The sequence below is a fragment of the Oncorhynchus mykiss genome, chromosome 9 (assembly GCF_057628025.1).
Source record: "Oncorhynchus mykiss isolate SJ-2025 chromosome 9, ASM5762802v1, whole genome shotgun sequence".
NCBI lineage: Eukaryota > Metazoa > Chordata > Actinopteri > Salmoniformes > Salmonidae > Oncorhynchus > Oncorhynchus mykiss.
The window spans coordinates 79469822-79483070 of record NC_143030.1 but is presented as its reverse complement, the minus strand read 5'-3'; the positions used below and the strand labels follow the sequence as shown (position 1 = coordinate 79483070).

General features: G+C 47.0%; 1 protein-coding gene across 4 annotated transcripts in view; it reads left to right on the top strand.

Moving 5' to 3' along the window:
- Positions 1-13249, top strand: part of LOC118966122 (regulator of G protein signaling 17) — a 105837-nt gene that overhangs the window by 61049 nt on the left and 31539 nt on the right. For 2 of the 4 annotated variants that reach the window (XM_036989039.2, XM_036989037.2), the window contains 2 exons: positions 5487-5626; positions 7170-7250. In XM_036989039.2, coding sequence (XP_036844934.1) covers positions 5487-5626; positions 7170-7250 — 221 coding nt within the window. The remainder of the gene's footprint in view (positions 1-5486; positions 5627-7169; positions 7251-13249) is intronic. The other 2 variants (XM_036989038.2, XM_090185773.1) reach the window with 1 other exon arrangement.

Below are 13249 nucleotides of genomic sequence, written 5' to 3'. Positions count from 1 at the left end.
TCTCCTCTCCTCTCCTCTCCTCTCTCACTCACTCCTTCCTCCTATCCCCCTCCCTCTCTCTCCTCTCCTCACCTCTCATCTCCTCTTCTCTCCTCCTCTTATCTCATCTCTTCTCCTATTCTCTCCTCTCCCTCTCTTCCTTCACTGATCTCTCTCACTCTCTCATCTTCCTCCTTCCTTCTCTCTCCTCTCCTTTCCTTTCCTCTTCTCTCCTCTTCTCTCCTATTTCCTTCCTTCCTCCCTCCTCTCCTCTTCTCATCTTTTCTCTTCTCTTCTCTTCTCTCTATCCTTCCTATCTCTCCTCTTCTCTATCTATCCTCTCCTCTCCTCTCCTCTCCTTCCTTCCTCCCCTCCTCCTCCCTCTCCCTCCCTCTCCTCCCTCTCCTTCCTTGCACTCTCTCCTTCTTCCTCTCTCTCTCTCATTTCCTCCTCTCCTCTCCTCTCTCTCTCCTCTCATTTCCTCTCCCTCCCTCTCCTCTTCTCTTCTCTTCTCTTCTCCTCTCTTCTCCTCTTCTCTCTCTCACTCTCTCTCCCTCTCCTCTCCTCTCCTCTCCTCTCCTCTCCTCTCCTCTCCTCTCCTCTCCTCTCCTCTCCTCTCCTCTCCTCTCCTCTCCTTCCTCCCTCTCTCTCCCTCCCTCTCCTTTTCTCTTCTCTCCTCTCCCCTCCTCTCCTTTCCTCACCTCTCATCTCCTCTTTTCTCCTCTTATCTCATCTCTTCTCCTATTCTCTCCCTCCCTCTCTCTCCCTTCACTCCTCTTACTTTCTACTTCTTCCTTCCCTCTTTCTCTCTCTTTTCCTTTCCTCTCTCTCTCTCTCTCTCTCTCTCATTCCCTCTCCTCTCCTCTCCTCTCCCTCTCCTCTCCTCTTCTCATCTCTTCTCTTCTCTTCTCTTCTCTTCTCTCCTCTCCTATTCTCTACTGCTATCCTTCTTCCTCTCCTCTCATTTCCTTCTCCCTCTCCTCCCTCTCTCCCTCTCCTCTTCTCTTTCTTCTTCTCTTTCTCTTCTCTTCTCTCCTCTCCTATTCTTCCTTCTCTACTGCTCTCCTCTCCTTCTCCTCTCCTCTCCTTCCTCCCTCTCCTCTCTCTTCTGCTCTCTCTAACTTTCGCTAATCCAATTCATCTAAAATTTAAGGGCTTGATTGCTATGGCAGGTATGTTATGTTACATTGCCAAAGCAAGTGAAGTAAATAGGTAAAATAAAGTGAAATAAAAAATACTATTACCGGTAAACATTACACTTAAAAATAAAAATAAAAAAAATAATAATTCAATATCATATGATGTGCAAATAGTTGAAGTACCAAAGGGGAAATAAATAGACATAAACCTGGGTTGTATTTACAATGGTGTTTGTTCTTCACCTTTTCTCGTGGCAACAGGTCACACATGTTGCTGCTGTGACGGCACACTGTGGTATTTCACCCAGTAATATATGGGAATTTATCAAAATTGAATTTGTTTTCTAATTCTTTGTGGGTCTGTTTAATCTGAGGGAAATATGTGTCTCTAATATGGTCATACATTTGGCAGGAGGTTAGGAAGTGCAGCTCAGTTTCCACCTTATTTTGTGGCCAGTGTGCTCCTAACCTGTCTTCTCTTGAGAGCCAGGTCTGTCTACGGCGGCCGTTCTCAATACCAAGGCTATGCTCACTGAGTCTGTACATAGTCAAAGCTTTCCTTAAGTTTGGGTCAGTCACATTGGTCAGGTATTCTGCCACTGTGTACTCACTGTGTAGGGCCAAATAGCGTTTTAGTTTGCTCAGATCTTTTCTTAATTCTTTCCAATGTGTCAAGTAATTTCTCATGATTTGGTTGGGTCTAATTGTGTTGCTGTCCTGGGGCTCTGTGGGTGTGTTTGTGAACAGAGCCCCTAGGACCAACTTGCTTAGGGACTCTTCTCCAAAGGTCCATCTCTCTGTAGGTGATGGCTTTGTTATGAAGGTTTGGGAATCGCTTCCTTTTAGGTGTGGATTTTGATGATTAGTGGTATTTTGTTAACTGCTCTGCATGCATTATTCTGTGTTTTACGTTTGTAGCATTAGGATTCTTTGGAATAAATTCTGCATACAGAGTCTCAGTTTGGCTAATTCTTGGTTGGTGAGCAGACCCCAGACCTCACAGCCATAAAGGGCATGGTTTGAGAACCTATTCAAGTATTTTTTACCCAGATCCTAATTGGTATGTCGAATGTTATGTTCCTTTTGATGGCATAGAATGCCCATCTTGCCTTGTCTCTCAGCTCATTCACAGCTTTGTGGAAGTCACCTGTGGCGCGGAGGAAATTAGGCTGAGGTAGGTATAGTTTTTTGTGTGCTCTAGGGGCAACGGTTTCTAGATGCAATTTGTATTGTGGTCCTGGGCTGCACCTTTTTTGGAGACCACTTTATTTTGGTCTTACTGAGATTTATGATACAGGTCCCAGCTCTGAAATCCTGTGCAAGAGATCTAGGTGCTGCTGTAGGACCTCCTTGTTTGGGGACTGAGTACTAGATCATCAGCAACAGTAGACATTTGACTTCAGATTCTCAGTAGGGTGAGGCCGGGTGCTGCAGACTATTTCTTTAGCCTCCCCATCCGTCTATATACATGTTGAAGAGGATGGGGCTTAAGCTGCATCCCTGTCTCACCCCACGGCCATGTGGAAAGAAATGTTTTTTTGCCAATTTTAACCACGCACTTGTTGTTTGTGTACATGGATTTTATAATGGCTTGTTTTTCCCCCAACACCACTTTCCATCAATTTGTATAGCAAACCATCATGCCCATCCAGTCCAAAGTTTTTTTTAGCAGTTACAAAAGCATGAGAAGACTGCCTTTGTTTTGGTTTGTTGGTTTGTCAATTAGGGTGTGCAGGGTGAATACGTGGTTGTCTGACGGGGTTGCAGTCAATTTGACATCTACTCAGTACGTTGTTTTCACTGAGGAAATGTACGAGTCTGCTGTTAATGATACTGCAGAGGATTTTCCCAAGGTTGCTGTTGACTCATATCCCACGGTAGTTATTGGGGTCAAATTTATCTCCACTTTTGTGGATTGATGTGGTCCTTTGTTCCAAATATTGGGAGAAATACCAGAGCTGAGGATGAGGATCAAAGAGTTTAAGATAGCCAATTGTAATTTGTGGTTGGTAAGTTTCCTTTCATTGAGGATACCATCCACCACAGGCCTTTTTGAGTTGGAGGGTTTGTATTTTGTCCTGTAGTTCTCTCTTTCTCTCTCTCTCTCTCTCTCTCTCTCTCTCTCTCTCAATTCAATTCAAGGGGCTTTATTGGCATGGAAGCATGTGTTAACATTCATCTCTCTATCTATTTATTTATTCATCTATCTATCTATTAGTTCTATCTCTCTGTCTCTCTGTGTCTCTCTGTCTCTCTCTCTGTGTGTCTCTCTCTGTCTCTCTCTGTCTCTCTCTGTCTATCTATCTATCTATCTATCTATCTATCTATCTATCCATCTATCTATCTATCTATCTATCTCTCTTTCTCTGTCTCTCTCTCTGTCTCTCTCTCTGTCTCTCTCTCTCTGTCTCTCTCTCTCTCTATCTATGTGTAGCTGTGACTGTATTGTGTTCATTACAGCCAGACAGTGACCCACTTTATTCCCTACTGCCTGGCCAGCTGGGACAAATGTAATTTGATAAGATTCTATGGCTCAAGGGTTTTAGGAATTAAAAATAACCACTGAATCTATTTGTTTGGAACACTGACATTATCTCGGACATGTAGGGACATGTAGTTTTATTGTTGGAGTCATGTAAAGACGAAAGCCAAGCGATGTGAACTGAACTGTATGCCAGTGAATATATGCTTTCTCTGCAGTTTTCTTGAGTTCTCTTTGTTAGCTTTGTGCTGTGTGTGTGTGTGTGTGTGTGTGTGTGTGTTGGGGGGGGGGGGGGGGGGTGCCACAGCACAAACTCATGATGCATTACATGACTTATCCTCTGTCCATGTCCCCCTCTTCACTTTCTCCATCTAGGTTATCTATTCAATCTCTACTCCCTCTTCCTCCCTCCCCTCCCTCCCTCTCTCCTCCCTCCCTCTCTCCCTCCCTCCCTCCTCCCTCTTTCCTCCCTCTCTTCCTCCCTCTCTCCCTCCCTCTTTCCCTCCCTCTCTCCTCCCTCTCCCCCTCCCTCTCTCTCCTCCCTCTCTCCTCCCTCTCTACTCCCTCCTCTCCCTCCCTCTCTCCTCCCTCTCTCCCTCCTCTCTCTCTCCTCCCTCTCCTCCCTCCCCTCTCTCCCTCCCTCTCTCCTCCCTCTCTCCCTCCCTCTCTCCTTCCCTCCTCTCTCCCTCTCTCCCTCCCTCTCTCCTCCCTCTCCCCCTCCCTCTCTCTCTCCCTCTCTCCTCCCTCTCTCTTCCTCTCTCCCTCCCTCCTCTCCCTCTTCTCTCTCTCCCTCCTCCTCTCTCCCTCTCTCCCTCTCTCCTCCCTCTCTCTCTGTCTCTCTTCATCTGCACCAACAAGTTCAGTGTGTCCACAAACACAGTTTGTTGTGGTAGGGCTGAGTGCTTGTGTTTCAAGGGAGGTAAATTGGATTGTAGTGAGAGTGGATCGGTGGTGTGGAATTGTGTAGAGTAGAGTAGGGCAGTCGTGAAATAGACAATGTCAAGCTGTGCAGTACACAGTCAGCGAGCCAGCCAGTCGGTCAGCTAGTCAGTAAATCAGTGAGTCAGTCAGTCAATCAATCAGTTAATCAGTCAGACAGTCAGTCAGTCAGTTAATCAGTCAGTCAGTCAGTTAATCAGTCAGTCAGACAGTTAATCAGTCAGTCAGTCAGTTAATCAGTCAGTCAGTCAGTCAGTCAGTTAATCAGTCAGTCAGTCAGTCAGTCAGTTAATCAGTCAGTCAGTCAGTTAATCAGTCAGTCAGTCAGTCAGTTAATCAGTCAGTCAGTCAGTTAATCAGTCCAGTCAGTCAGTCAGTCAGACAGTCAATCAATCAATCAGTTAATCAGTCAGACAGTCAGTCAGTCAGACAATCAATCAGTTAATCAGTCAGACAGTCAGACAGTCAGTCAGACAGTCAGTCAGACAGTCAGTCAGTCAGTCAGTCAGACAGTCAGTCAGTCAGACAGTCAGTCAGACAGTCAGTCAGTCAGTCAGTTAATCAGTCCGTCAGTCCGTCAGTCAGTCAGTCAGTCAGTCAGTCCGTCAGTCAGTTAATCAGTCCGTCAGTCAGTCAGTCAGTTAATCAGTCAGTCAGTCAGACAGTCAGTTAGCTAATCAGTCCGTCAGTTAATCAGTCAGTCAGTCAGTCAGTCAGACAGTCAGTCAGTCAGTCAGATAGTCAGTCAGACAGTCAATCAGTCAGTTAATCAGTCAGTCAGTTAATCAGTCAGTCAGTCAGTCAGTTAATCAGTCCGTCAGTTAATCAGGTCAGTCAGTCAGTCAGACAGTCAGTCAGTCAGTCAGTCAGTCAGTCAGTTAGTAAGTGTGTATGTGAGGAGTTTGTTCCTGTGTGTTCATGTCCATATGTGTGTTAATCTTTCTCAGTACACAGGCCCTGTCCCGGCAGACGGCGAGTCTCCCGTGGCTGTCAGCGAGATGTCGCCCAGCCGGGCTCGACGGCAGACCAACACACAGAGACCGAACACATGCTGCTTCTGCTGGTGTTGCTGCTGTAGCTGCTCATGGTAGGTCCCTGTCCTCCCTCTTTCAAGTAGCAGAGGGTATGACCCTGCCCCCCCCTCTCTCAAGTAGTAGGGGGTATGACCCTGTCCCCCCCTCTCTCAAGTTGTAGAGGGTACGACCCTGTCCCCCCCTCTCTCAAGTAGTAGAGCGTACGACCCTGTCCCCCCCTCTCTCAAGTTGTAGAGGGTACAACCCTGTCCCCCCCTCTCTTCAAGTTGTAGAGGGTACAACCCTGTCCCCCCCTCTCTCAAGTTGTAGAGGGTACGACCCTGTCCCCCCTCTCTCAAGTAGTAGAGGGTACAACCCTGCCCCCCTCTCTCAAGTAGTAGAGGGTACAACCCTGTCCCCCCCTCTCTCAAGTTGTAGAGGGTACGACCCTGTCCCCCCCTCTCTCAAGTAGTAGAGGGTACAACCCTGTCCCCCCCTCTCTCAAGTTGTAGAGGGTACGACCCTGTCCCCCCCTCTTAGCCATTTAATTAGTGTCCTAGACTGGTTCTGTAAGCATTCAGAAGAAGGACTAAAAGTAATTAAGTCTTCCTTGGGTCCCATGTGTGGCCTGAGGGGAACTGAAGACCTGATTCAGAGAGAGGGAGGAGAGAGAGAGAGAGAGAGAGAGAGAGAGAGAGAGAGAGAGAGAGAGAGAGAGGGGGAGAGAGACAGAGAGAGAGAGAGAGAGAGAGAGAGAGAGAGGAAGAGAGAGAGAGGGAGAGGGGGAGAGTGAGAGAGAGAGAGGGGGAGAGTGAGAGAGAGAGAGAGAGAGAGAGAGAGAGAGAGAGGGAGAGAGAGAGAGAGAGAGAGAGAGGGAGAGAGAGAGAGGGAGAGAGAGAGAGAGGGAGAGAGAGAGAGAGAGGGAGAGAAGGAGAGAGAGAGAGTTAGAAGGAGAGAGAAGGAGAGAGAGAGAGGTGTGTGTGTGTGTGTGTGTGTGTGTGTGTGTGTGTGTGTGTGTGTGTGTCTGTGTGTGTGTGTGTGTGTGTGTGTGTGCGTGCATGCGTGTGTGTGTGTTAGGCTTTGGCGATATACCGTTGATATCATATCCCGGGGTATTTTCTAAATACCGACAGTATGATTTATGACAGTATGACTAACTAGTTAAGTGGAACTACAAGACATCTCAACCAGCTATGCATTTTGTTTGCCAACTAAGTGGCTAGACGACATGCTTCGTGGTAACAGCAGTGTCAATCAGTTCCTTCCTGGATCAACGTTCTTGCTGCCTGAATAGTTTTGTGCATAAAAATATATTTTTTTTAAATCGTACCACGTGTTTGGACTTCCGGTAGTACGGTATGGAACAGAAACGGTATGAACGTCTGGATACCGCCCAACCTGTGTGTGTGTGGTGTGTGGTGTGTGTGTGTGTGTGTGTGTGTGTGTGTGTGTGTGTGTGTGTGTGTGTGTGTGTGTGTGTGTGTGTGTGTGTGTGTGTGTGTGTGTGTGTGTGTGTGTGTGTGTGTGTGTGTGTGTGTGTGTGTGTGTGTGTGTGTGGTGTGTGTGTGTGTGTGTGTGTTTATATAAGTGCTGTGATGTAGTTTCACCACCTTGCAGTCTCACCGTTAGGAATGAAGAGGACAGAGGTAGGAAATCCCTGGAGACACGCCTGGAGACCTTTCAAAACTGTGAAGATTGGTGAGTACTCAAACCCCCTATACCCTAACCCCTACACCCTGACCCCTACACCCTAACCCTACACCCTAACCCCCTACACCCTAACCCCCTACACCCTAACCCCTACACTCAAACCCCCTACACCCTAACCCCTACACCCTGACCCCTACACCCTAACCCCCTACACTCTAACCCCCTACACCCTAACCCCCTACACCCCAACCCATTACACCCTAACCCCCTACACTCAAACCCCCTACACTCAAACCCCCTACACCCTAACCCCCTACACCCTAACCCCTACACACTAACCCCTACACCCTAACTCCCTACACCCTAACCTCTACACCCTAACCCCGTACACCCTAACCCCTACACTCAAACCCCCTACACCATAACCCCCTACACCCTAACCCCTACACACTAACCCATACACACTAACCCCCTACACCCTAACCCCTACACTCTAACCCCCTACACCCTAACCCCTACACTCTAACCCCCTACACCCTAACCCCTACACTCTAACCCCCTACACCCCAACCCCCTACACCCTAACCCCCTACACTCTAACCCCATACACCCTAACCCCCTACACCCTTACCCCCTACACCCTAACCCCCTACACCCTAACCCCCTACACCCTAACCCCCAACACCCTACACCCCAACACCCTACACCCTAACCCCCTACACCCTAACCCCCTACACCCTAACCCCCTACACCCTAACCCCTACACCCTAACCCCCTACACCCTAACCCCTACACACTAACCCCCTACATACTAACCCCCTACACCCTAACCCCTACACCCTAACCCCCTACACCCTAACCCCTACACACTAACCCCCTACACACTAACCCCCTACACCCTAACCCCTACACCCTAACCCCCTAAACCCTAACCCATACACCCTAACCCCTACACCCTAACCCCTACACCCTAACCCCCTACACCCTAACCCCCTACACCCTAACCCCTACACTCAAACCCCCTACACCCTAACCCCTACACTCTAACCCCCTACACCCTAACCCCTACACTCTAACCCCCTACACCCCAACCCCCTACACCCTAACCCCCTACACTCTAACCCCATACACCCTAACCCCCTACACCCTTACCCCTACACCCTAACCCCCTACACCCTAACCCCCAACACCCTACACCCTAACCCCCTACACCCTAACCCCCTACACCCTAACCCCTACACCCTAACCCCCTACACCCTAACCCCTACACACTAACCCCCTACATACTAACCCCCTACACCCTAACCCCTACACCCTAACCCCCTACACCCTAACCCCTACACACTAACCCCCTACACACTAACCCCTACACCCTAACCCCCTAAACCCTAACCCATACACCCTAACCCCTACACCCTAACCCCTACACCCTAACCCACTACACCCTACACCCTAACCCACTACACCCTACACCCTAACCCCCTACACCCTAAACCCCTACACTCTAACCCCCCACACCCTAACCCCCTACACCCTAAACCCCTACACCCTAAACCCCTACACCCTAACGCCCCACACCCTAACCCCCCACACCCTAACCCCCTACACCCTAAACTTCTGTACTTTTTTTTATACTAGAATATGAAAAACAGTTTGGTACTAGATTATTATAATTTTTTTGTGAGTTTTTGGGGTCTTACTGTAACTAATGGACCCAATGTGTGACATTTTCAAAACGGTTTAAAAACAAAAATAAAAATGATTTCTATGCAGTGTACTTAGAGGAGTAAAAGTGAATATATGCACATTACCCATAATGCAACACTAGGTCGAGGACTATACATCCTGTTAGCACGTTTCGTACAGACGTTGGCAAAGCACTCGATTGTAATTTTTTACGGACCTCAATGTTATACGATTGTATAATTTATATAAATGTACATATAGGGCCTAATATATAACACCCGCCGTCCCCCCCCCCGTCCCCGTCCCCGTCCCCCGTCCCCATCCCCCGTCCCCGTCCCCCGTCTCCCCCCCGTCCCCGTCCCCCCGTCCCCCGTCCCCGTCCCCGCCCCCCCGTCCCCGTCCTCGTCCCCCCCCCCCGTCCCCCATCCCCGTCCCCTGTCCAACTAAAAAGAGCTAAAAGTGTCAAAAATGTAAGCCATTAGGGTTAGTAATGCATATAATAATGCATATAATAATGCACATAATAATGCATATAATAATGCATATAATAATGCACATAATAATGCATATAATAATGCATATAATAATGCATATAATAATGCATATAATAATGCACATAATAATGCATATAATAATGCATATAATAATGCATATAATAATGCATATTTTGGGGGGGCTTGCCAATGCATTGATTTTCAAATCATTATTATATTGTAAACTGTGTGAGGATAACGTGGACTTGCCTGACTAAATAGATTGGATGCATGGTGATGTTTCTGTGTCCTACGCGGCCGACGCAGGCACACATAATAAAGCACGTGAATATTGGTAGCATTAAAACCTCTCCATGTGATTGTCACCATCGCTGTTTTTTTTATTTTTTTTTATATATAACTAGAAAGTGACCCCAAAAAAATAAAGGGATTTGTATGGAAAGCCAAGTTGAAGTCAACATTAGATGCTGTCGTCGTCATAACAACCGCACGTGGGTTTCACGTTAAATTAACAGGGTAGCCAACAACCCTTCAATTGAAGCGTCGGGACACAAACGAACGGGGTCACATCTCTCACAAAGACTGATCAACAATGAAATCACAGATAATTATAAGGGAGCAGGAGAGAACGTATACATTTGCTTTCAATAATTACAATAACTTTTCAGGCATCTAATTGAGGAAATGTCTGATTTTTCAAAAGTAGGCCTATTCCCAGTACTTGAATTTCTGAGCTCCAAATTCAAGTTCAGGGAGGCTACTTCACGCTGCTTGTATTGCAGGTGTAACATGGAAACCAGAAATCTATTTGTCTTTTCATTACCAGATCATATTGTCAATAAGATCACTAGGCTATCACGAGGCTATCACGAGGCTATCACGAGGCTATCACTGGGCTATCACTAGGCTATCACTAGGCTATCACGAGGCTATCACTAGGCTATCACAAGGCTATCACTACGCTATCACTGGGCTATCACGAGGCTATCACGAGGCTATCACTGGGCTATCACTAGGCTATCACTAGGCTATCACGAGGCTATCACGAGGCTATCACTAGGCTATCACTAGGCTATCACTGGGCTATCACTAGGCTATCACTAGGCTATCACTGGGCTATCACGAGGCCATCACTGGGCTATCACTAGGCTATCACGAGGCTATCACTGGGCTATCACGAGGCTATCACGAGGCTATCACTGGGCTATCACTAGGCTATCACTAGGCTATCACGAGGCTATCACGAGGCTATCACTAGGCTATCACTAGGCTATCACGAGGCTATCACGAGGCTATCACTAGGCTATCACTAGGCTATGTGATGTGTTGTCGTTATATCCAGAATAATTCATAGGAATGATTGAGTCAATGTAAGTCAAATCAATGTAAATATTTATACTTATACTTATGGCTTGTTTGCTATAAGACTGTTGTTTAGGAGCCTCTTGGACCTAGACTTGGTGCTCCGGTACCGCTTGCTGTGCGGTAGCCGAGAGCACAGTCTATGACTAGGGTAGCTGAGTCTTTGAGAATTTTTAAGGCCTTCCTCTGATACCGCCTGGTATTGAGGTCCTGGATGGCAAGAATCTTGGCCCCGGTGGTGTACTGGGCCATACACATTACCCTCTGTAGTGCCTTTTGGTTGGAGGTCAAGCAGTTGTCATGCCAGGCAGTGATGTACTGGGCCGTTCTCACTATCCTCTGTAGTGTCTTGTGGTCGAAGGTTGATCAGTTGCCACACCAGGCAGTGATGCAACCCGTCAGGATGCTCTCGATGGTATAGCTGTAAAACCTTTTGAGGATTTGAGGGCCGATGCTAAATCCTCCTTTTCCTGTAGTCCACAATCACCTCCTTAGTCTTGATCACGTTGATCACCTTGCACCACCCGGCCAGGTCTCTGACCTCCTCCCTATAGGCCGTCTCATCGTTGTCAGTGATCAGGCCTACCACTGTTGTGACATCAGCAAACTTAATGATGGTGTTGGAGTCATGCCTGGTCGTGCAGTCGTGGGTGAACATGGAGTACAGCAGGGGACTGAACACGCACCCCTGAGAGGCCCCCAGTGTTGAGGATCAGCGTGGCGGATGTGTTGTTGCCTACCCTTACCACCCGGGGGCCGTCAGGAAGTCCAGGATCCAGTTTGCAGATGGAGGTGTTTAGTCACAGGGCCCTTAGCTTAGTGATGAGCTTTGAGGGCACTATGGTGTTGAACGCTGAGCTCTAGTCAATGAACAGCATTCTCACATAGGTGTTCCTTTTGTCCAGGTGTGGTATTTGGTATTTTATTAGGATCCATTAGCTGTTGCAAAAGCAGCGGCTACTCTTCCTGGGTTCCACACAAAACATGAAACATAATACAGAATGGCATAATACAGAACATCAATAGACAAGAACAGCTCAAGGACAGGACTACATATATATATTTTTTAAATGCACATGTAGCCTACATATCAATGTATACACACAAACTATCTAGGTCAAATAGGGGAGAGGAGTTGTGCCGTGAGGTGTTGCTTTATCTGTTTTTTGAGACCAGGTTGGCTGTTTATTTGTTCAATATGAGATGGAAGGAAGTTCCATGCAATAAGGGCTCTATATAATACTGTACGCTTTCTTGAATTATTTCTGGGGAGTGTGAAAAGACCCCTGGTCTGGTAAGTGTGTATGTCAGAGCTGTGTGTAAGTTGACTATGCAAACAATTTGGGATTTTCAGCACATTCATGTTTCTTATAAAAAGAAGAAGTGATGCAGTCAGTCTCCCCTCAACTCTTAAAACGTCTTAGGGCTGAGATCCCGTTAACTGGATCGATATGACAACAGCCAGTGAATGTCCAGCGGGCCAAATTCAAAACAACAGAAATCTCATAATTAAAATTCCTCAAACATAGAAGTATTTCACACCATTTTAAAGATACACTTCTTATTAATCCCACCCCAGTGTCCGATTTCAAGTAGGCTTTATGGCGAAAGCACCCCAGCGATTATGTTCAGAGGTTCAGAGGTCAGAGCCAAGTCACAGAAAAACACAGCCATTTTTCCAGCCAAAGAGAGGAGTCACAAAAATCAGAAATAGAGATAGAATGAATCGCCAACCTTTGATGATCTTCATCAGATGACACTCATCAGTTGACACTCAGATAACACTGATGACATTCATCAGATGACACTCACATCAAACGTTGTATAGAATCAATCTTTAGGATGTTTTTAACATAAATCTTCAACTGGAGAATTCCTTTGTCTGTAGAATTGCGATGGAACAGAGCTCGCTCTCAGGTGAACGAGTGTCACGAGCTCAAGGCATTCTGGCAGACCTCTGACTCATTCCCCTCTCATTCGGCCCCACTTCACAGGAGAAGCATCAAACAAGGTTCTAAAGTCGGTTGACATCTAGTGGAAGCCTTAGGAAGTGCAACATGACCAATATCCCACTGTATCATCAATAGGGAATGAGTTGAAAAACAACCAACCTCAGATTTCCCACTTCCTGGTTGGATTTTTCTCAGGTGTTTGCCTGCCATATGAGTTCTGTTATACTCACAGACATCATTCAAACAGTTTTAGAAACTTCAGAGTGTTTTCTATCCGACTATACTAATACTATGCATATATTAGCAACTGGGACTGAGTAGCAGGCAGTTTACTCTGGGCACCTCTGAGCACCTTATTCATCCAAGCTACTCAATACTGCCCCCAGCCATAAGAAGACTCTTAACCTAGAGAGACTGGCATGCATAGTATTTATATCATCCCTGTGATTACAATTAAGAGAAAAATGTAGCACTTTGTTCTGGGCCAGCTGCAGCTTAACTAGGTCTTTCCTTGCAGCACTGGACCACACGACTGGACAATAATCACGATTAG